General features: G+C 33.6%; 1 protein-coding gene across 2 annotated transcripts in view; it reads right to left on the bottom strand.

Annotated features, from left to right (window-relative positions):
• ARID4A (AT-rich interaction domain 4A) overlaps positions 1–25,425 on the bottom strand; it is a 79,173-nt gene that overhangs the window by 24,344 nt on the left and 29,404 nt on the right. For both annotated transcript variants that reach the window (XM_072629319.1, XM_072629320.1), the window contains exons 9-15: positions 21,296–21,375; positions 20,280–20,356; positions 19,827–19,993; positions 5,468–5,540; positions 3,681–3,775; positions 3,434–3,531; positions 1,402–1,633 (exon numbers count right to left, since the gene is read on the bottom strand). In XM_072629319.1, coding sequence (XP_072485420.1) covers positions 1,402–1,633; positions 3,434–3,531; positions 3,681–3,775; positions 5,468–5,540; positions 19,827–19,993; positions 20,280–20,356; positions 21,296–21,375 — 822 coding nt within the window. The remainder of the gene's footprint in view (positions 1–1,401; positions 1,634–3,433; positions 3,532–3,680; positions 3,776–5,467; positions 5,541–19,826; positions 19,994–20,279; positions 20,357–21,295; positions 21,376–25,425) is intronic.

Genomic DNA, 25,425 nt, shown 5'->3' with positions numbered 1-25,425 from the left:
TGCTGCTAAAGTGAAATCTATAGGCCTTGACAACAAATTACAGATAGGAGTGAGAAAGAGAAGTCAAGGAAGACTCCTAGGTTGCGAGCCTGAGGAACTGAGAGGTTTATGGTACTCTCGATAATAATGGGGAAATTTGGAAGGGAGGAGGATGGTCTAGGAGGAAAGAAAACAAATTCAATTTTAGATATGCTGAGTTTGAGATGTTTAATAGGCAACTGGCGATGCAAGACCGGAAGTCCACATTACAATCAAATACAAACTTTTGCAAATTCACTGGAAGTCATCAATACTCATACCCTAATTTGTTCATAGAAACAGTGTTGTATATAATTTAATTAAAATGAAGGAATAATATTTTCAAATATTATACTGAATTTTCCATGACAAATAAACTGATTTAACAAATACTTTTCCCAGTTCCTGACTGTTACATTAGCAATGCCAAATTGAAGGTGATGAGTATGTTTATTATTTTATTCATTCATCAAACAGTAATTTCATTTCACTTCTGCATGCCTCCTCTCTTTTTAATTCTCCCCAAATTCAAACTATTATATTCAAAAAATTCATCTCTTAAAGTGTCAAAAAAAAACTTATTTAAACACTCTACAAAAATACTACTGATAAGAGAGAGAGAAAGGAGCCTCCACTCCTACCTCCCCCCCATTCCTACATAAATAAACACACACACACACACACACACATACACAACCCTTTCATTCTGATGATGAGTGCACAACATTTATTATATGCTAAGTTGCTAGAAGGGCTAGTCATTAATTTTATCTATTCTCCAAATTCTATAGAATGGGAATGATTTTTGAACAATGTACTTATCTGGCACAGAAATACAAACATAAAAAAGGATTTTTAGCTATCTATGGAGTTCATTATGGGATTAACCCCGCACCTGACAAATGATTAGAAATATTATTTCACATACTTTACCATTTTTTCCTCCATTTTAAATTTCTTCCCTTCCATTTTTCATGACTTTGAAATCTCTCCAAATCTTCTACTTCCCATGTTATTTATTTAGTAATTATGAAAGCAAGTGCCTCTCAATATTCATCTCCCCTTTTCACTCATGACCAAATTATTTCACTTCAATATTGTGTCTAAGTAATCTATGAATTAAAAAAACTTCTAGGATACACCACAATTCATCACTTGCAAAAAGTGACTGTCTTAGAACCTTCCATTCCAATGGGAAGTCTCTGGGATATTATTGTTAATATAATTTTAAGTCTCTAATACTGCTGACATTTTGTAATTTCTAGTAAAAATACACTAAAGCAGCAAAGGACACTATTTTTCTTTACTTTTTACAATCTTTCATAAAAACACCACACACATTCTTAATAATATTTAAAATAAACCAAATAAAAATCCACTTACTCTTGGAGACTTTAGTTCTATTTCTTCTTTTTCACTTTCACTATTTGAATCAAGGTTTTCTTCAGTTTCACTTTTTACTTCTACTGAAGGCATTTCTTGCTCCACTTTCACAGTTTCTTCCATTGATTCCTCTAGTTTTTTGATTTCTTCTATTACTTTTGGTTCATTATGGTGAATGGTCCTAAACTGAATATTTGCAGAACGGCAATACTCTTCAAAACCATAGAGATATCTAAATAAACAAAATTTCAAAGGGTAAAACTGCTATGCCTAAAATTCTGAAGAAATAAGAAAAGTTTGGGCAACACAACTACAAAAAAAAAAAACAAAACCTCAGACTCATATTTCTTAACCTAGGGTAATAGTCAATCTGGTTTGTTTTTTCCCCTTTTAATATATTTCAACATAATTGGTTTCCTTTATTTTATGCTTTTAAAAGCATTATTCTTGGGAAAGGTTCACCAGACTGCCGAAAGGGTCCATGACAAAAAAGATGAAGAATTTTCATGTTACAGGTGAAAAAATTAGCAATAAATTAAAATACTAGGTATAAAAATATTCTTCTCTAAAAAGTCTTGATTCCCAGTTTTTCACAGGATGAACAGAATACAAGGCTAGAAGGAAATAATATTTCCCAATATTTTAGAGAATATGAATACCAACTTTAAAAAATAAAGCAATTTCCAAGACCTTAGGATAATTATTGTATTATTAGTATTTATCTAGAAAACATATAATGAGTGAAAACTGTTATCAATTCAGTTAACACTTATAAATTAATTTCTTACTAGCAAGAGGCTCTAAACGCAGTTTTAAAAGGTTGAATAATCAAATAGATCTGTGATCTCACTGATTCTGGTGTACTCTCCTACAATGCAGATCACAACCCATCATGCCTTCTCATCCTACATGACTCCTATCCACATCCTCCCCAAAGTTCATCACAGGAGTCCAGCCAACATGCTGGGGTCCTTCCTCCATTTCTCCTGCTGTCTTGAAAGTACTAATGGATCACTGGCCGTACCCATCATTCTTTGCTTTTGTCTTGCTTTGACCAGCAAATCTTCTCTTTCTGGAATACAATTCTTGGATGACAGCCTTTACTGCTGTTCTTCTTCAAAGTTCCTTGTTGGTTATGTCAAAGCTTGCTTACACCTACCATTCCCCTCTGGGTGTTGTTCACATTTAGTTTTTATGAAGCAGCGGTGTCCCACATCTTGCTGCCATCCAGCCAACACCAGTAAAATGTTTGTATTGAAAAGATTGGCCTTTGTTGTTATGAGAAGCTTGGGGTCAGTAAAAGTTCCCTGAAATTTCCCAAAAGCAATTCAGCATGCTCTCTTCCTTTCTTCAATTCTGGGCCCAACTTTTTGTCCATCTTTACTGTCTGCCCCAAATACATGTAATACTGGATAAGCTCTATAGAGTGCAAATCTTATTATTTATTCAATCTACACATGAAGATTTATTTACTTTAAGTAATAAGTAATCAAAATGACGATGCTTAGGACATCAATGGATTCAGGGGCCTTGCAACATGTTACAGGCCCCACCAGCTGGGAACCACCAATGCAATCTAATCTTATTTTACAGATGAAGAAACCAAACCCAGAGATTTAGAGAGAGGTGGCCAAAAGTTACAAAGAGAGTAAAGTAACAGAGACAGGATTTATACTCAGATTCACTGACTGAAAATCCATGGCTCTTTCCACTAGATAACAGTTACTTCCTTTTCATTGAAAAAGATGAGGTTACATGTCATACCTTAAAGCTTCAGATTAAAATACTGACTAGACCCTTTGAACTTCTAAAGAAAGGAAATAAAACAATATAGGTCAAACTGAGGAAAAAAAGAATAACATTCTATAAGCTTCAGTTTTAATTATCCAAAAAAGTCATATGGGAATATCCTAACTTTTAATTTTTCTATAAGCAGTGCTTTCTTGTGATATATAAAATAATTTGACAGTTCTTTATAGAAATAATCCCTTTTAAGTATACTACTTACTTTCTATACTACTATACTACTTACTTTCTATAAGCAGTTTTTACATTGTATGAAGCTGCAGAATTCAAAATAGGAATGCCAAGGTCCATATAAATTTGCTTCCATACAGCACCACTATCAATCTGTAAAAAGTAAATGTCATTTGTTAACAACTGGGCAGGGAAATAATCACCATAATACTCTTCACATAAACCAAGAAAATGCACACTGATAATTTCCTCTTTCAACCACATGAACACACATTCAGAATCTATGCAATGTTAACACTTACATTGTCACAGCCACCTTGATGATAAACCAGTCGGAAGAGTTTGAAGAGATTTAGATCTTTGTAGCCCAAAACAGGTGGTTTGTTGATGGGAGTACCTTTTAATATAAAAAAAATTTTTTTTGAATAAAATTTTTATTAAAATACAGAAGTTTATTTCACGAAAAAACATCAATATTTGACTCCCCCCAAACTCTATTAGTTATAGTCTCTCACTTGAAACAATCAGTCAGCATCTTTGCTCTAATATCCAGCAAATACTGGAAAGGATCTTCAACTGGTATGAACAATCTAGAATTCAATTTGAGTCAATTCAGCAAACATTTATTAAGCGCTTCCTATGACAGGCACTGGGAATACAAAGACAAAAAAGAAATCCCTGCTCATGAGGAGCTTACATTCTCCTCGGGGAAACAACATGTAAATAGACAAGCAAACACAAGATAACTTAAGAAGGAATACAGTATTATCAACTAAATAGGGAAATCAGAGAAAGCTTTCAGTCAATGGTACATATGCTCAACCTTAACAAAAATTAAGGCTTTTAAGAGACAGGTGAATAGAGAGTGCATTATAAGCACTCTAGAATATTGTGAAGCAGCCTTGCAAAGACACAGAAGAGGGCTGCAATGAAAAATACTCTTATGTTTCAGGGAACTTTGGAGGTTAGTGGGAAGGTCATGTTTCTTACTTTGTATCTATTTCTGGTTAGATTCAATTTAAAATTAAAATACAAATAGTATGCTTCTAACTGTAATCAAGTTTTATTAGCATAAATAATGGTCCTAGAGCTAGTACCATAGGCCTGGTAATTGCAGTCACTACTATTTCTGGTCCAAGACTATGAAGCTGGAGAACTGAGGATAAGAGAAAGAGGACTCTGGCCAGCAACCCAGTTTGTTTGTTTGTTTTTTACTACTGCTAGGAACAATTCAACACACCTGGCAAAACTACTTAAAGTACAATGATGGAAGGCTGTCCTTTTAAAGATGAGAAACCATTATAAGACCAGATGAACATCTCTCAAGGTACTTTTAGCACAAATCAGGTGATGTGTATTGACTGCTCCAAAGAATGTATACTTCTATTTCAGGGTCCAGGGTGGGTATGAAGAAATTTATGTAAAGGATGACATACTAGAAAGCTGACTAGCCAATGTGCATTGGTAAGCAGGGGATCTTATGAAATACAACTGAGTAGAACACCTCTTGCTTAAAGAAAAAAATACTTTAACATTAATTGGTGCTTATTTTATAAAAGTTTGAAATAACACTTCATACAATTTTTTAAAATGTATTTCCAACAAAAAATACATTTTACATTTTCCTTTTAGGATTGTGTAGTCACTGTTTGCTTTTATTTGGGGGTGGGGGGAGGAGAGAGAGTGGAAAAGAACTAAATTTGTGATTGTGTGGTGTGGAAACTTTCTCCACAAATGTGGATTTGCCAATTCTATTGAACTTAGAGAGTTGCCTAAGGTACTGAGAGGTTAAAGTGATTTACTCAAGGTCACAGAGCCAGTATTTACCAGAAACAGGCCTTAAATCCAGATTCTGACTGACCATTTACTACATTAAACTGTGTTGTATTTAGTACTTTAATAAATAATGACAAAACAAAGATTTTGTATTTTATATTAACTGGATATCACTGGGAAATTAATTATTAAAGTGATAAATAATTAAAACATTCAAACTATTAATACAATCCTTAAATCTATTAAATTATAAAAACAAGTAATTTTAGTAAATCATTTTTTTGTTATTTTAAAGATGATAGTGGCAAATTACCTCTGTCTTCCATAAACTTGTAAAGCTGTTGGAGGAAGTTGTCCCTCTCTTCAGGATCAAGCTCTTCTTCAGGCTGCAAAGACAAATGTTGAGTGAATTGTAGACAAAAGGGCATAAGACTCTCTTATGAAACCTAATTTTTTTAAGGCTGGGAACAGGAAGAAAATCATTAAGATGAAAAAGCATGGTAAATGCAAACATTAAAAAAGACATTAAACTTAACATGTAAAATTTGCACACGTACAAATATATTTAGGTCAACCTAACTATGAAAACCAAAAGAAAAAACATACATAAGGAATCAGCTACTAAAAAAGGGGATCTAGAAAACAGGTCAAAAAGATATAATTTAAGAATTATTAGACTCCCTGAAAAATTACTAAATAAAGAAAACCTCGACAAAATAATTCAAGAAATCATCAAAGAAAACTGCCCAGATCTATTAAACCAAAGGACAAAATGAAAACAGAATGAAAGTACATTGTCTTTCAGAGAGAATGTAAAGAAAGACAACTGGTGATTCTGAACATCATATTTTACTGGTTTTCCAAAGAAAAGTTTTTGAAAAAGGAATAGTACTAGGGAAGAAATGAGAAAGGAGAGAGAAAAGCTTACCATTTTTCAAAATTAGGGTACACCAGAAGAGTGTATAGGGGTGCTGATGTGAGGGAAATAAGTTATCTCATGAGCCTCACTTTGATCAGAATCAAAATTACACACACACACTTCTCATCCAGCTATTCTCCTTTTGACTTCTCCATCATACCACCATGAAACTCGCATTGGCTTTGGGACTCATCCCTCATCAGTACCCTCTGGGCCTAAGACCTTTTATTGGAAGGTAGAGAAGACAGTTCCTCTCAAAACCTACATTTAAGGAGAGAGTCTAGCCACATCATCTCTTCATTTCTCACCTGGGTACATCTGTTTGGAGTTCTCCATCATGTCCCTACCCCTCAGGGTGTCTTCTCTTCCCCTTCACCCTTCCCCCACCCATTTTTTCATCTTCCTTTTTGGTTCTGTCTTCCTTTATACGATTATAAGCTCCTTGAGAGCAGAGACATTCACATTTGTATCTCCTGCACTTAGTACAAAAACTGGCACAGAAAAGGCACTTAATAAATGTTTAATGACAAACACCAATCTAACTACCCTACCATATATACTATAGGGAAAATTTTACTAACCTAGTAGAAAATATCCCTGAGACTCTGTCCTAAGTCTGACTGTAAATCCAACCTGTTTCCTATTTTAAGAAGTTCTTACTCTGATTCTGATTTTCTTTTGTTGGTAATATAAAAATTCACACCTTCCACTATAACTCAAAGTTTGTACAAGGTCATGTTCGTTGTTTCCATGACACTATCTATCCATCTCACTCTCTGTTGTCCCTTTCTCTTTTTACCTTTAATCTTTTCCCAACACCAGGCTCCTTTCCATTAAGTTCTACCTTCTCACTATGTGGCCAAAGTATTTAAGCTCCCTGTTTTCAGTATTTGACCTTCCAGTGAATGGTCGGAATGAACTTCTTTAAGTATTGACTGGTTTGATCCCCTTGCTGTCCAAGGACTCTCAAAAGTCTTCTCCAGCACTACGATTTGAAAGCATCGATTTTGTGAAGCTCAACTTTTCTTATAGTTCAACTCTTAAAGCCACATACTGCTATTGTAAAAACCACGGCTTTGACCATATGGACCTTTGTTGTCAAAGTGATGTCTGTTTTTTAGCATGCTGTCCAGAATTGCCATAGCTTTCCTTTTAAGGAGCAACAGTCTTTTAATTTCATGGTTGCACTCACTGTTTGTAGTGATCTTTGAGCTTAAGAATATAAAATGTGACATTACTTCTACTTCTTCTCCCTTTATTTGCCAGGAAGTGATAGGATCAGTTGCCAAGAGCTTAGTGTTGCTTATTTTTATGTTAACCTTCAAGCCAGCTTCTGTACTCTCCTCTTTCACCCTCATCAAGAAACTTGTTAATTCTTCTTCACATTCTGCCATCAAAGTGGTTATTGTCTGCATATCTGAGATTGTTGATATTTCTCCCTACAACCAAAACCTTCCAGCTTTTGATTCATCCAGCCTGGTATTTCACATGATATGCTCTGCATTTAAGCTATATAAATAAAGTGACAATATATAGAATTACTGTACTCATTTTCCAATCTTGAACCAATCAGTCACTGTTACTTCTTGATCAGAAAACAAATTCCTCAAGAGACAAGTAAGATGATCTGGTAAGGGTCTATTACATCCAAGGTATTGCGCATGGTGTTAGGCATACAAAGACAGGAATGAAAACCCCATCAAAGAGTTTATAGTCTATTGGTGGGGAAAAAACATAAGAATCTGAGGAGGAAGAAAAGACTTCAAATTAGAAAATTTTAAAAATTGTCAGGTAGGAGGTGGCACCTAGGTATGCCTTTGAAAGAGGCTAAGGATCCAATTCAATTCAACAAGCATTCATTAATCACCTACTATGTGCCAAGCATAGTGCTAGAGGTAAAATGAAAAACCTAAAACAGTTTCTCCTGTAACACTCAAGCTGTATGTGTGTCATATATGAAAAGGAGCTGGTAGAAGCAGTACACAGGGGAAAAGAAACATACTATGCATTGATAAGTCGATACAAAATATATACAAAGTAACAAATCACTATTGTGGCAAAGAACTGGAAACCGAGGGAGTGCCTATTAATTGGGGAATGGCTTGGATAAGTTATAGTATATGAATGTGATAGAATAGTATTGTGCTATAAGAAATGATGAAGGGGATAGTTTTCAGAGAAACTTAGGAAGACTTGCATGAACTGACAGAGAGTAAAGTGAACAGAACCAGAATAATAACTATATCTATAATATCACTGCAAAGACAACTCTGAATGGCTTTAGAATTCTAAGGATTGCAACAAGCAACCATGATTCCAGAGAAGTGGTGGACTCAAGAGTGCAAACTGAGACATGTTTTTAGAATATGGTCAAGGAGGGGAATTTGTTTTGCTTAACTACACACACACACACACACACACACACACACACACACACACACACACACCTGTGTATCTGTTACTAAACAGGTAATCAATCACTGAAACTTAATAGGAGAAAATCCATAAAAGAAATGTCTCTGGAAGATAATGTGTTATTCAAATTAAAAAGGATAAATAAAACAATAGTGTCAGTCACTCTATTAAAGATATACTCTCCTGTGAAGAAATCCTGGAATGACAGGGAAGAAAGGAAGCAGTAAGTATTTGGGTGAAGATTAGTGGAAAAGACAAAGAGAAGAGATTTTGTCATTGTATATTACATTTGTTACACACTACAAGGATTAAAAAGGAAAACAGATCACAGGTCTGGCATATGAGAATGAGATAGAAGTAATGGGAGATTTCAATTACGGGGATATGTTTGAAACCTCTCTACCAAAAACAAAGCAGCTAATAATTCCCAGAGGTGCTTTACTGATAATTTGATCCCTCAAAAGGTAAACAAAAGGAAATTCCATTCTGGATCTGATCCTCACCAATAGGGAGCAATTGGTTGGAGGGGTAGAAGAACATAATCATTCCACTTTAGAGTCTGTGATAGCAAAGAGAGAAACTAGGTGTAATACAACATATACCCTAGATTTAGGAAAAGCAGATTTCAAATGGTTCAAACAAAGTGCAGAAACTTCATGGATTAAAATTCCACATGCTAAGTCAGTCCAGGAGAGATACTAACAGTTCAAAAATGAAATCATAATGACACAGAAAAACAATTTCACTAGACAGGAAAAGAAGGAGTTGTCTGAAGAGAATGATAAAGACTCACAGGCAATTTAGCTAAGAAAGTATGTACAGAAGATGAAAACAAAGGCAAAAGGTCTAGGAAAAGTTTTTAAAAATTGTGAGGAATACAAAATCTTAGAATGAATTGACACTGATGATAAAAATTAAAAACAACAAAAAGACCTTCTAAACTATATTTGGAAAAGGGGAAGAACAACTCTCAGATCTGCAAAAGTGATAAAAGAAGGATAGTCAATATTCCAGGAGTTGTGAAAAGACAGACACAATAATACATAATATTCAATGAATATTAAGGAAGCATTAAGCACTCAAGCACTGAGGACACCAAGACAAAAATAAAACATATGAAAAGTGCTTTGCAAATCTTAAGTGTTATATGATGCTAGGTATTATATCACTTTTTTTAAAAAGTCCCTGCTTTTGAAAAGCTTACATTATATGTGGGAAATTCTAATAATAATAAAAATAACTGACCTTAGTGCTTTCAAAATTGTATCATCTTCACAACAATTTCATTCATGTAGAATTTAAAAGCATTATTACTACATTGCCTGGCATAAAGTAAACACTTAATAAATATTTTACCTATCTTTTTTGATTACCATCCTAAAGACAAGGGAACTGAAGTTCAGAAAGGGTAACTTGTAAGTATTTACAAGTAACCTACCTCTGGGCACACAACTAACAATTATTATAAGCAGAGTACAAAGCCAGGTCTTCCTGACTATCCACCAAGTCCTGGTTTTCTTTTAGTATGATTTCATATGCAACTGGTTAGCACATTTAGACACTGTTTAACTTGCTTTACCTTAAAGCTAATATTCTGGTCAAGAAAGATAAGCCCCAAATTTTATAATAACAAGTATAACTAAGTATACATGACTTTCAATGGTATAGACAGACTGTTAGTATGCTATACTGCATTAGGTCAGTAAAATCATTCCTCTTCTACCTTCCCACCCGACCCTTTACATGCTGCATATCTGAAGAAGAATTCTAACTCCTTAAGTTTTTGTTTTTTGTCTTTTTATCCCTAATGCCTAGACAGTGCTTTGGATATAAAAAGTTCTTAACAAATGACCATTAGACAGAACTGGAATCACTAAAAAGTCTTAAGCCAAGAGTCACACATTCAGATTTGTGCTTTAGGAAAATTATATGGTCAAGTGTGTGGAGAATGAACTGGAAAAGAGAAAGACTAGAAGTAGGAAAACTAATTAGGAGGCTGTTGAAATAAACCAGGCAAGAAGAGACAGGAGATTTAGCTAGGGCGATAGAGGAACAAATGAAGAGAAAGGTAGAGAATCAAGAAATGTTAGGAAGGTAGAAGCAAGAAAATTTAGTAATGGTTTGGATTATGGAGGTTGGGTAGAGTGGAATGAGGTTCTCATATCATATAAGGAAAAGCTGAGGATGACTCTCAGACTGTGAATCTAGACAGTGGTAAGCTCAATTCAAGTCTAGGGGAGACAACTGTATAAGGAGGAAGAATATGAAGAATACTGTTTTGGGTGTATCAAGGTTGAGATGCTGATGAGACTGAATATCTAATAACAAGAGACTGGAGATCAAGAAGAAGAGATATGGGTTCACTATACAGATCTGAGAGTTACCTGCATGGAAATGATAATTAAATCCTTGGAAGCTGATGAGATCAAGAGAATGAATTGCTGGTGGAGTTGTGGACTAATAGAGAACAGCTATAAAAGTGCGCATACCCTTTGACCCAGCAATGTCATTACTAGGTCTGGATCACAGAGAGATTAAAAAAAAGGAAAAAGGGTTAAATGTACAAAAATATAGCAGTTCTTTTTGTAGTGGTAAAGAATTGGAAATTAAGAGAATGCCCATCAAATGGGGAATGGCTGAACAAGTTGTAGTGTATGATTATGTTGGAATATTATTGTGCTGTAAGAAATGATGAGCAGGACTGTGCTCAGAAAAACTTAGAAAGACTTCCATGAACTGAAGTAAACTGAAGTAAGCAGAACCAGAATGCTGTACACAGCAACAATAACATTCATGATAAATAACTGTGAATGCTTTAGCTATTTTAAGTAATACAAAGATCCAAGAAAATTCTGTCAAACTTGTGATGAAAAATAGTATCCATCTCCAGAGAAAAGAACCAATGAAATCAGAATACAGATTGAAGTTTCCTATTTTTTACTTTATTTTTTGTCTTTGTTCTCTTTCACAGTATGATTAATACAGAAATGTTTTGCATGACTACACATGTATAATGTGCACAAAATTGCCTGCTTTCTTAACGAAGGGGGAGAGGAAAGAGGGAGGAAGAGAATTTGGAATTCAAAATTTTTCAAAATGAATGCTAAAAATTATTTTTACATGTAACTGGAAAAAATACTAAAAATGAAAAAAAAAGAGTGTAGACTGAGGGTCTAGGGCAAACCTCTGGGGTACAGCCTCACCTGGAAAACTGGCCATAAATAATGAGCCCACAAAGGAGACTGAGAAACATTCAGGCAGGTAGGCATGAATGAAGAGGAGCACTGTTAAAGATTCCAAGGAAAGAAGAAGTACCCACAAGACATAGTATATAACAGTGGCAAAAGCTGCAAAGAACTTGTGGGATGAGGACTGTGAACAGGCCATTAAATCTACATGTCAAAGAAATTGATGGAAATCTTGAGAAGAACAGTTCTAGGCTACTGGTAAAGTTAAAAGCCAGATTTATAAGGGGTTCACAATTTATCAGAAGGTAAGGAAATGGGCACAATAATTATAGGCTGACTTTTCTGTGACTTTGTCTATGAAAGGATACAAACATAGGCTGAGGGGGACAGCAAGGTAAACTGAAGATTTTTTTTTCAAGGATGGAGCCAAAATAGCATATTTGTAGACACCTAGGAAGGAGACACATTGATAAGGAAAGGTCAAAGATGAGAGAGTGAAAGGGAATTACCTAACATCCCAAAGGATAAAGGACAAGATAGAATTAAAGGCATCCCTCGAGGGACTGGCTTTGGCAAGAAGATCTTACCTTTTCCTCAAAAAATGAAGCAAAGGAAGAGAAAATGGAGGCACAATAAAGAGGTTTGAGATAGTGGATAAGAACAAGGAGTTTGTGATAGATGGCCTTGATATTCTCAGTGAAGCAGGTGAGATCCTCTGGTGAGAGAAAGAAGAAAGGAACCTAAGAATGCCTGAGTTTAAAAATCCTTGAAAGAGGAATAAGTAAATTCAAGTGACAGGGTAGTTTTCCTGTCTTGACCTTATTACACTTCTACCTCTCTCTTCTAGACACTTTTGAGACTGGCAATCTTTTAGAACTTTATCAGTTATTCTAGCTTAATTGTTAATAGTTCATTTCATTTATTGTTTTAAAGTGTGCTTTATAATTTTCAGAATAAAATATGAAAATTTAAAATTTGTAACGAAAAACTGATCACTAGAATTTCATGATAAAAATGCTCTGTGGCAAAAATAATAGATCAAAAAACTTTTGAAAATCAGAAACCATTATTAATTTGTATATTGTTAAAGAATTCTAAGAAACTTAAGATTTACAAACTATCAACTATCAATACAATTCTTTGATAAAACTTATATTTTATTTTCAATTGTTTTAAGTATATGGGAAAATATTTCCAAAAGTTACTGATCTGTAACCATTGAATGAAGGAGGAAAATACTACATAATCCTTTAGAACACTCAGAAAATATATTCTTGTTCTTGCACTAAAGTCCTGTTCTGATACCTTAGTGTGACGTGGAAGTAATTGATTTCTTAAACACTATACCAGCAGATTATAAACTCTGGCACATTTTGGCAAACTGGTATGGGTTCCAATACTAGATGATTGGCCTTCAAGTAATGAAGGAAATATAATTAATTATTTTTAATAACAATCAGTCTTATGTAAAAAACAATAAGTACCAGTAGACCAAAACTGGATAGATCCATGATTTCACAGGTATGTTCTCCTACATAAATGCTTGCTGCAACTCTTCCATGCTTTTTCATCCTGTAATTCTTACCCATATCCTTCTGTATGTATTAGAACAAAAAAATCCATTTAATGACCTAAAGGCTTTCTTTTTCTTTGAACATTTTAAGGACAATCAATGTACTACTTTGAGTTGTCAATCCTTTTGTGTCTCATTCTCACTATGTCTTTTATGATGCCTTTTACTTAGTTCTTGCACTGTTAACATGATATAACCTACTTATCTCTCCCTTCCTCTGAGTTACTTGTAATTTTGTTTCTTTGGAGACTGTGGTATTCCATGATTCTGTCATATTGCATCTTTAGGAGTTATTATTAAAGAGATGAGTTTTTGCAGAAGAGAGCAATTTGGGATAATTGAAAAAGTACAGTACAAATTCCAAGAGGGAATCTGCTTGATCCCAAGTTTTAAGTATTGGTATTTTTATTTAAATCAGCAGACCCTAAAACCGTTCTAAATAATAGTAGATTATTAGAGTATCCATTAGGCTACCTAAAATAATTTCTAACTTATCTACATCTCAATACTGAATACTCAGAAATATTAAAAACTGTCAAAATTTAGAGCCCGTTAAGTATACTTATAAAATATTAAATCATATAAATGAAAGCCTTACACATTTATGGATATATACACATCCAAGACAATCATTCAATCACTATCAATCAATTTTTAAAAGCTAAGTAATTGATAGGAAATTAATTTGTTTAATGAGAAAGAGAACTTCATATCTATCATTGACAGTGATTTCAAAAACTCACAGTTGCCAAATACAAATCAATTTGATTCCAGATATACTACTGCAGCTAGTTGAGGAAAGAAGCTATTTTTCTTTATGACTATTTTTAAAGTGATGTCTGTACACAAAGAACCTAGTGATTAATGCTTAGGGCAAGACATTTGTGAAATGAAGTTGAGTGTGTCTATTACTCCAGGAAAACACTTGTGTAGCTAATACCACTACACAATCACAGTATAAAATTTCCATTTTCTCCCCAGTCATTTAAAAAGCACTATGTAAATTCTTTATTCCATTCAAATGTGTTTATCTAGTGCTTACAAAAAGAAGAATTTCTTCTGAATGCTATATTTAATTTAAATTTCAAGACTTTAAAATGGTTTATGAGATTTAGAATAGGAAGGGAATTCAGAGGTCATCTTATCCAACTATACTCACAACAGATAAGAAATAAGAAGGCCTAAAGAAGTTAAATAATTTGCCCAGAATTCCACTGGCAGCAACCCAGATCCTGACTCCAAATCCCATTTTGTTTCTACTAACATGCTGTCACTGGCTTTATCCTTTCAGAAAAAGTAACTTTGTTAGATTTTTTAAAACTCATAGGCAACATGGCGAAATAGGGAGGCTATCCCAGAGTTAGGAAGGCCTACAAACAAGTTATGACAAGGTAGTTGTAGGACACTTGCAAATCACTTATCCTCTCAGTGGCTCTAGTAAACTCTCTAAGACTAAGCAGCAGAGTAGCTATTGATTTGCATTAGCAGAAGATATTTCCTTAGTAAAGAGCTACCTTCACCAATGAAATCACACATCAAAATATACTCTATGGAGATCTTGTATTACAATAAATGAAATTCATATTGCATCTCTTCTCCTGTCCGCACCCCATCCATTAATACATTGGCTCTATTAACAAATTGCTTTTGGTTAAAATCTTATCTAGTTCTTATAATTGGTGAAATCACTCTCATACTAATATCACAACTTTAAAAAGTCTTCTCTCCAAAAAGCAAATGTATATGCTAATAAGCATAGGCATGGGACAATTTTGTAAAGACTTTCCATTATTCTTAATGCTAAAGATGGACAGGAAGTATGTGCACATATGTGCAGGCATGTGTGAAAGTGCTTGCACATGCAAAATCTCAGAAATCTTGTTCATTTGTACTGTGTGATCTGACCTGAAGCAAGGCTGACTATAATCTTTATGCTATGAATAAAAGACTTACTATGTTGCACGAGATATGTCTGACCCATTTATGAGAACAAACTATTTTAAAGAACTTTGAACCTTTTAAGTTTGGTATCTGAATTGATGCTAATTATCAATCATATTATTATGACCAATTAGTCATATTTATTCATTAAAGGGGGAGCACTGAAAAACAATGATTTAGCAGCAGGTCTACATCATTAGGTGGTATGAAAATTTCACTTAACTGCAATTAGTTTTGCTTAGATTAGTGCTTCCAATAAATTATTATAAATAATGATAAAGTTTAGGTGTATAAACATACATGCAAACAAAGCATTTTTACCCAAAGTGTACATGAATTGGTCATCCACAAATGTTTCTTCACTTCGGATAAGAGAATTCCTTTTTTAAAACTTCCTCAAAAAATCCATGCACATTTAGCAAAAACAGTTGAGGAGATCTGGATAAAAATCTATTTATAGAATGAGTAGAAAAATCTCAGAATGGTTAAATACCTCTGGACCCAGATGTCCTAAACAATCATCAATATCCCCCCATAGGTTAAACTGTTCTATTCAACCCAAACAAAAAATAAGTCAAAAGTAAATGAAAAGTTGACAACACTGCTTGCTTGAAGCTGTACTTCTAGAATTCCTATGTCACATTCTAAAGTATGACAATAAATTTTTTAAATAGAAATATTCTAAATCAACCTTGGACCACTCCCTACTCTAACAACTAAAAAAAGATAATTTATCATTTTAACATCAAAGATAGATGCTTCTTTCAGTACATTTATGCTGTTTCAAAATTACTTAGCTTTAGAATCACCTCTGGCAATAGAACAACAGTTAGAATCTTAAGCCTTACCTAGTTCCAAATAATTCATCTGACACATTTCCTGGGCAATTCTCTGAAGTCTAAACTAGTCTAAACTACACCAGCTACCCAAAGTAACATTACCCTGGTTCACCCCAAAAAGGGGGGCAGTGTTTAAAACTAAAGTTTCTTTAGGATAAGGCTATGGGTATACATTTAAATGATAGGTGTTATCAAAATACTTACATACCAGCATATTAAAACTTTGTCAGTATACACCTGAACCTGGAATCTAAAATTTTCACTGCAATAATACTAAAGCATCAAATATCTACATGATTTCACTGTATGAAATTTGATTGCCCCACAAACTCCAAGGCCAGCCAGCATAGAGTATTTTTTAGATTATCTTTTTTGACCAGTAAGAACATGACATTTCATTAGAAGAAAAGTCTTTGAATTACCTTGTTAAATTTCAAGGTGGTTTTGGCTATTCATAATGAAATAAAATTATCTGACCTCATTTATTTGGTAAGGGCCTATAATGATAAAGTCAGGTAGGCCTGTGCTATTATATAGATGTCAGATTTAAATTCATATTTTAAGTGACTTTCCCTATCTTTGATTTGACAAAAATGGAGGAAAGTATCTTATACTTTATCAAGGCAAAGAAAACTAGGAAATGAAAAATGAAAAAGAAAGTAGGTGTCATCTATCAGTTGGAATGATTCAGCAACTGAATCCTTAGAAGTAGCTGCCCAAAATGCAGTTTATTTTTTTAAGCAACCAAAAAACTCAGTCAAGAAAATCTACTTGTTTAGCCTGAAAACAATAAATAAAATCAGTTCAAATTAAACAGCTCAATAAAATATGTACTAAAGACTTATAACCTTATGAAATATAACTTAACCCAATAAATCATATAAATTAATGTCCTATTTGGGATAGGAGGATATGGAGAGTATGCATGTATTTTTTTTCCCGTTAGATAAAAAGTACCTAATCTGCTTTACTAATTTATTAACTAACGCCTTTATGACCTAATAGATGCCTTAAATCTCAGGGTTCTTACCTTATTTAATGCCCTTACTTGTCACCTGCAAACAATAGGTATCTACAGTTCTTCCTTATCCTTTTATATAGCACTTTTTTCTTAGAGAACAGATTATAATATTTATCAGTTGTAGAAAAAAAGGCTAACTGCTTATTCGGATTTGTATATACATTTTAAAACAGAGCTCTCTTTTCCTTTGTTTAAAAATTCACAGGGGTTTTGGGCAGAATGAAGACTAAGAAAGAAAGAAGAAAAATTGTAGCAAGAACAAAACACACTTCAAAGATTTAATATTTAGCATTTACAATGCAGAATCCCAACAAATCTTAATAAAAGGTTGTAACAGACTGCATCAGCTCACACCCTGCAAAATGTGGCCTGTTCACTCTGAAAAACACATATCCCCCCAAATAAATAAATAAATATGATTTCTGAAACTACAAAGACAAAATAAACTTCACATTCTTTTTATACAGCAACTCCAGTTTTGCTAAACTATCATGTTAATATATTGGTTTGCAAATCTACTTCATATTTCAGGAAAATAATTATTCGTTCTGATTTTCTAAAAATAGATTCCAACTGTCTTCTTACCAGAAAACATTTATTTACCCTTGATCCCACCACATTCTCCACAGAATTTAAGCCTACAATTCTCATTTAAGTTCATATTTTTAGTAAATAAAATGATATTAAACGTATCAGACATACAAAAAATTCTTACCTATATGATGCATTTTCTTTCAAATGTAAACTGGTTAGATTCCTCTTCTACTTAGACAGCACAATGTTTAGGCATTTTTTAGTCTAACTTGCAAATATTTGCTTTCTTACTCGTGGCATAGCATCCACGCAGTTATACTGCATTACTTACATTCTCTTCCACATAAAAATCAGACATTACATGAAAGGGAAAGAAAGACAGTCCATTTCAAAGCATCTGGCAAACCTCCACTGGCAACCTGCCAAGCCTCTGCTAAACCTTCCTGTCTCTCTGAGCATGCTCACATAAAACTAACAGCATGTTACTATAGCAACACCGTAGGTATCCTATAAGTATGAACAGCCATTCTGATTTCAGTAACAAAACCAAATATTGCCGGGGAAGTATAAGGAAAGAAATACCTTGCCTCCTTTATTCCCCACCCCCCAAAGTAAACATTTTATTTTCAAAGAAGCTGATACCCGTTTCAGACAATAAAGACATTACACTTTTCCAAGCAAACACCCAGAATGTACAAATATACCCACTTTTCAGTATCCCTACTCTCTATTAACTCCTTCATCCAAAAGCAAGGGAAGGGTTTGATATGTAATATAAAGCAATTTCATTTCATGTTATATGAAAAGTCAATTATTTAACACGAAATATGAGTAGCATATGGCATTTAAGGGAGTATTTCATGTGATTTTGCAATATGTTTGCTTAAAAAACACATATATGTGTATATAAAAAGTATAACAGTAAGATATGGTTAATTTGAAGAATTTAAATGTCTCCTAGCTTTGCAAACTGACAAATGAGAATCTCGGGAATGACTACATGATAATCTACAAATTTGTTATATATTCCCTAAAACCTTTTAACATTTGAAATTTTCTGGAAAAATCTTTGATGAAAATAAAGAAGTTATGTATTATCATTATTTTAATTTGGAACTATCTTTATGTAATTAGTTTCTCCTTTCTCCAACATTTAGATCTAAGAAGACTGCTTCTATTTTGGAATGGGAAATCTATGATTTTGTTAGAGGGACATCTTGGCTTTGGGAAAGGCAAACTAGGGATTTAAATAATAATTGCAGCCTGATAATGTGAAGAACTCACAACAAGGGAAAACTGCTTTCTTATAAAGATACAGTGGAAATCTCTTTAGAAAAATCAGAGGTTGGAGGTTACATTTGCTGAAATGAAAGAAGATTTGCAAGCTCATTTTGAAAGAATTGAAAGCACTGTTAACTCCATCATCTGTTATAAAGAGCTGCTAGAAACAAGGAAGGTTTAGTGACTAGAACATTTTCACATTTCTGGTTTATGTCAGTGGCAGAACTTGAATCCAGGTGTTCCTGACTCCACTACAACAGGCTGCCTCTCCTGATAAGTCTAACAGGCTATGAACATAAATGACCTGATGTTTACTTCATTTCTTCCATACCCCAAAGATCTATGATTTTCTTGGGGTGGGTACTTTCTCCATCTAGGTAGATGAAAACTTACTAAGCAGGTTCTCTTCAAGGGTTGCTATAGCTTAAAAATGCCTTCCTTTGCAGCCAACTTGGTGATGAAATTCCCCAAAATCTTGGATAACAACAGGCCATTTTAGGGCTCACTTGAAGCCTCTGTAGGTTGGGAAGACCTAGCTGAGGTTGCACTTGATAGGTATAACCTCTGAAAGCCCAGAGTCATGTCCATAACCATGATGAAGCAGCCAAAAAAAAGACTTGAGTGAGGCAGCATTCATTTACCAGTAAAACAAAACCCCAAGACCCAATTTCAAGTAGGAAAGGTGGGAAGAGAGGCTATCAAAGGAAATCCAAAACTTAATTTAAACTTGAATAAAAATTTTACTTTTTGATAATATGGAGGAAACCACAGCAAAGGGTGAATGTTACAAAAATAGTGGAAACCTTTTTTTTTTTAAAGAAAAATCAGAGGTGGAAGGTTATATTTTTCTGAAATCAAAGCACATTTGCTAGCTCACTTGGGAAAAAAAATAAAGTATTCCTTTACCAAAATGCTATTAAACATTTTAATTATAACTTTAGCATTGCTAAATGTTACTTACTATCTCTTCTTCCTCCTTTGCATTCTCTTTATCTTTTTCTTCATCACTTTCCTCATTTGCTCCATCTTCATCATCACTACTGGATGACTCAAGGATTTCACTTATGTCCATTTTCCAGTTATCAGGAACAACTTTGGTTTTTAAGAAAGTGCTTGCTTTTTGGAGGCCTAGAAAGAATAGTATCTACTTACTATAAGCCAAGTCACATTTTTATAAAAGTATATAAAACTTAAGTTTAAAAACAATACAAACTTAGAATGTCAATCAAGTATTTAATCAACTTATATTAAATAACTGAAAAGAGCAACAAATGAATGACTACTCAGCTTTATTTTATTCACTGACCTCCAAATAGACACATCTTTAACACATAGTATTTGACATAAACAATGAAGCAACAAAGTAATCATTTAAAGCTGAAACATGAAATAATGGATTTTTCTTATATTTTACCTGGTTTAGTAGAGAGCTCAGATTCAGGTAGACTAAGAATATCTACTTCCTTGATGTCCTTTCTTGCTATTGAGTAACTGATTTGGAGGGGAAAAGGCAACGGCAAAAGGGAAAAAAGAATCAATTTTTGTAAGTAATCTACCTAAGATCAACTAGTACTAAGTAGTGCATAAAAAACTGAAATATTGATTTTAAAATTATTTTGCTCATAAAATGTGGAATACAAAAAATATATATATTTATCTAAAAATTCACTAATCAAAAGAAAGAAAACTCTAAACACAAAAGTGAGTTTTTATTTAAATGGTGTACACGCCTTGATGAATGTTAATTTGAGAAAATTACATTCTTCTGAAATTTCAATCTATAAAATATCTCTGAAATAATCAGAAAACTTAATTTAGTATACTACAAAATATTTTAAATAGGAACTAGGTATTTTAGCATTTATTAGTTTTTTTCCAGTTTTTTAGTTTACCTTACTACAAATTTACTTAGATGTAGTATGGAGGTATTTAAATGATTCTGAAGGATTAGTGTCAAAATTCTAAAACCAAAATGTATGTATTTAGAAAGGAAAAAACTGTAGAGTCTTTTTTATTTTTTGTAGAAGGCAAGATAAGAGTTGAGTTTAGATGAGAAGAAAAGTTTCTGGAAAAAAGCGATTCTCAAAGAGGGCAGATCAAAATAACTATCAACAACAAAAAAATACATTTTTGAAGATAATTAAAAAGTTATCTTCGATTGTATGAAAAAATCCTAGATAATTTCAATTAAATATCAAACTTCCATGGCTAGACATAAATACACAACTTTAAATGTCAGGGCAAAAGAAAATGTTTGTCATTGTAAAACTTACAAATTTATAGAGAAGTTTTGGGAAAAAAAAGCTCCCAATGTTTCTACTATATATCCCAAAAGGCAATTAATATCCATTGAAAAGCAAAGCCTTTCATCCTAAGTTACATTTTCCCCCCACCACATTTGATTTTATTAATAAATACTACATTACTCACAATTTAGAATCTGCAAAAGATCGGACTAAACACTGGTCTTTTTTCACCATGATGTCATCATTACAGCTGGGAGATATTACCTAAAATTTTCAATAAAAAAGCAAACATTCAAAGTTTTCTTAATCTAATATTTTAACTTCAACTTACAGTAAACCGAATAGCTTAATTATCAATGAATACATTATATATTCCCCAAATAAAGCAATCTACCCGTATCAGTTTTACTTACTACTTAAATCACAGGGCTATTATGAGAAGTTGCTTTATCCAAATATCCAAGTGTTTATACAAATAGTGAATTAAAGTATAATTAAAATATCTACATCCCAGATTATACCATGCATAATTTACCTATAGTCACTAACTAAACCACAAATTATAATGGCTTTGAGGCAGCATTTAATTTTTCATGATCCAATTTAATCAATCAGACTCTGTCTCAATCTAAAGACTTACACATAAACTAAAGCAATGATTTCAAACTCAAATAGGAATGGATACCTGTAGGCCACAAATGACTCAGAAAACCACAAGTTAACATTACCTATGCTGCATTGCATCATTTATTTTGTTAAATATCTTTTAATTATATCTGCAAATAGTCAGTGGCAAATTTTGCCAGCTACACTCAGGCTACAGCCTCCACTTGGACAACTCAGAGCTAAAGCATTAAGTATACCTACAGTAAGAAATAACACTGATGTAACAGATCCACTTTGCTTCCCAAGTACTAAAGAGTTCCAGTTTTAGAGGTGATTGCATAGTATTGGGCCTAGAATCAGGCAGTTCTGAATTCAAATCTAGTCTCAGATACCTTACTAACTGTATAACCCTGGGCAAGTCACTTAACCCTTTTTAGCCTCAGTTTCCTCAACTTTAAAGTGAGGATAATAATAGCACCTACCTTCCTAAATTATTGTGAGAGTCATATGAGCTATTTGTAAATGCACTTAGCATAGCGCCTGACACATAGAAGGTAAGATATAAATGCTTATTCCCTTCCTCACATGATGTTTATGTAGTTTTTTTAAACTAATTTAAACATTAAAATTCTAAAAATCTGGGGAAAAGACATGTTTCAGCAACTTAACCCTTTAGAATATAAAAAATCCATCCTGCCAATAGTAACATATTTGAACAATTAAATTGTGAACATTGTTTGCATGAATTATGTGGGCTCCAAATTTTAAAAGTATTAACATACATAGAAACCCAATAATTGGCTGATACATTATTCCTCTTTTCTACTAGAAAAGGCCAAGGATACATTATTAAAGTTATTAACAGTTACAACAGCCATCCAGAAGATCTGATTTTACCCTTACCACAGAGAAGATTAAATATTTTTGGCTAGAAAAGAATATAAACATTTCTAATTTATATAGTGGCCAAAAAAATCTTTTGGCAAAGTGCAACCTGACAACCCAAGACTTAAAAACCATTTGTCATTTGTCCATCTACATTAGCACAAAAGTCCACAAATATCTCAGATCCATTGCACCAAAGAAAAAGATCCAAAAACTAGAGAAAAGTAAAAAATGTATCTATCCACCATTATGCAGTATCGACTATGTATCTAGGGACTAAGCCGAAGAAAATACAAAAAGAAAGATACAGCCTATACTCTAGAGCAGATTTTGAACTTGCTGAGGAAAAGAAGATAAAGATGAAACAGTCAAAAAGTAGCCAATATAACAATCCAAACAGGTAATTAGATAATATAAAAAGGAAATAATACAGTACAGTTCAAAGAATGGGGGAATGAAAGTGTTTCAGATAACTAGCAAAGGCCTATGAAAGTACAACTTGATTAGGCCCTTGAAGATCATCAGGTAAAATATGGAAAGGCAGCAGTGAAGGAGAAAGACATATCCCATCAGCAAATCTTATTGATTCTTCCTGTGAAACATTTCTGATCCAAGTCCTAATTACTTGAATCTTGGTTTATTTGAAACAACCTCCTAACAAGTTTTCCCTGCCTATGGATACTCTACACCACACCCCATTTCAAAGCTACCATGAAGAATGCTGTCAGATAAATTTTCCTTAAACACCACCTGGCCCTTGTTTCTTCACTATTCCTCAACATACACCTTCCTTCCAATTTGGGAAAGTCATCTAATTATTCTACTACACAACTTTTTTTCATTCTTTGTGTACTTACCTTCAGTTACTTTGTTCCCTGATACCTGAGAGCCTTTTCTTCCCTCTGGCTCATCCTTTAAAAACTTTCCCCTAAACTGTCTCACTACTGTAAACTTCACTCATTTTCCTCTCCAAATAACTGCTACTGCACAAATCCTATACCACACAATAATTTGATTATATCTTGACACCATTTATTGTTTGTAGTTGTGTGTATATATGTGTAGAGCACTGTGCTAGGTACTGGGGAAAATGTAAGGTTTAGCTAAAACATGGTTCCTATCCTCAAGGAACTTCCAGCCCAACACAGAGATATAACACATACAGAGAAATAAAAAAATAATATGTGCATTTGACACTCAACTTATCATCTCCAGTTTTTTCCTGTCACCCTAAATCAAGACTTCTAAATTCATGCCATTGATCTTTCTAAAGCTGTTTTAAATAATTTTTTAAAACTTATGAAAACCAGGCACTCTAATACAACACTGCTGAAGTTCTGAGCTAGTTGGAAAGTGGTCTTCTTTTTTGTGCTTTTTGGAAAGCAATTTGGAATTGCTTCTTTAATAAACAGATTCACAGATGCCCCTCCTAGGCATATAGCCCAATATGGTCAAAGACAGACAAGTACCATATATACTAAGGTACAGACAAATCAGTCTTTTTGTATCAGCAAAATGTGCAGCAATTTTTTGTGGCCATAAGAACTAGAATCTACTCATCAATTGGGTAATGTATCACATCAATGTTCAGAAGCATCACTCCCCTGTAAGAAGGACAACTATAATGAATTCAAAGAAGCATGTAAAGACTTGTATGAACTGAAGCACAGTTAAATAAACAGGGAACAAATAAGTTACAACTGAAACAATACAAACAGAAAGAATAAAAAGTGAAATGAGATGCTATGTAATTATAATGAAGCCCTTTCCTCTATCAAGTAAAGTTTATCTTTCCTTAAATTTACTGTAGTGTTTCAATAGACTTATCTCCTCTTCATTGCTCATCTCTTATATCAGTGATCTCAGCCCATGTAAACTCCTTGACAACAAAGGGTCAGAATCACATCTCTCTTTATATACCTGGTACGTAACTAGGAACTTAAACATTCTTGTTGACTTTTAAAAATTTAATTAAGAAAGTTCAAACAAAGAGCCACGTAAAGTCTGAGGGAGGAAAAGGTTTTTCCTTACAAAAAAATTTGGAAAAATTTTATGTAGAAGGCAGGATTTCAGTTAGGTTTCAAAAGCAGAAGAATGAAACATTCCAAGTAATATGGCACAGCACAGTCAAAGACATGAGGTAGAAAAAGCTGAAAGCATATCTGAGTGACAGAAAGTAAATTAATTAGGCTGAGGCATAGAATACATAGAAGGCATTATTATGGAATATGGCTACAAAGGTAGAGTTGTCATCAAGTTTGGGAGGGTTTGGAATTCCATTCAAAAGAGTTTAAACTTTACTCTGGTAATAAAGTCACAAAAGATTGAATGGGGTAGGGTGGGGCTGGTTAGCTAGATGACACACAGAACCGGCCCTGGAGTCAGGAAGACCTGGCCTCTTACTAGCTGTGTGACCCTGGGCAATTCAGTTAACCCCGACTCCGGCTGCCTTGGGGAAAACAAAAAAACCGAGTGCAAGTGACAAAAATAGTCTGAGGGAAGAACGAAGAATGGATTGGAAAGAGAAAAGAGTAGTGCCTGGAAGACCTGTTAGGAAGAGAGTCATGGTTTAAGTAGGTAGGAATGAGAGGAAAAAATAGATTAAAAAAAAAAAGAGAGACTGAAAGTAGAGTCATTAAGATTTGTTAACCTATTTGATTTGAGAGATGAAAGAGAGGGAAGAATCCAAGATCTAGATTTTGAAATATAGGAGACCAGTATTGCTACTGGTGGAAATACTGAAATCACAAAGATATGTTCAGGTTCAGACATGTGCATATGGAGTTATCAGCAGGATATTCAGGTAAAAGTGTGCTACAGGCA

This window comes from Notamacropus eugenii, chromosome 1 (assembly GCF_028372415.1).
Source record: "Notamacropus eugenii isolate mMacEug1 chromosome 1, mMacEug1.pri_v2, whole genome shotgun sequence".
Classification (NCBI taxonomy): Eukaryota; Metazoa; Chordata; class Mammalia; order Diprotodontia; family Macropodidae; genus Notamacropus; species Notamacropus eugenii.
The sequence above is the reverse complement of the archived record's forward strand: the minus strand, read 5'-3'. Positions and strand labels throughout refer to the sequence as shown.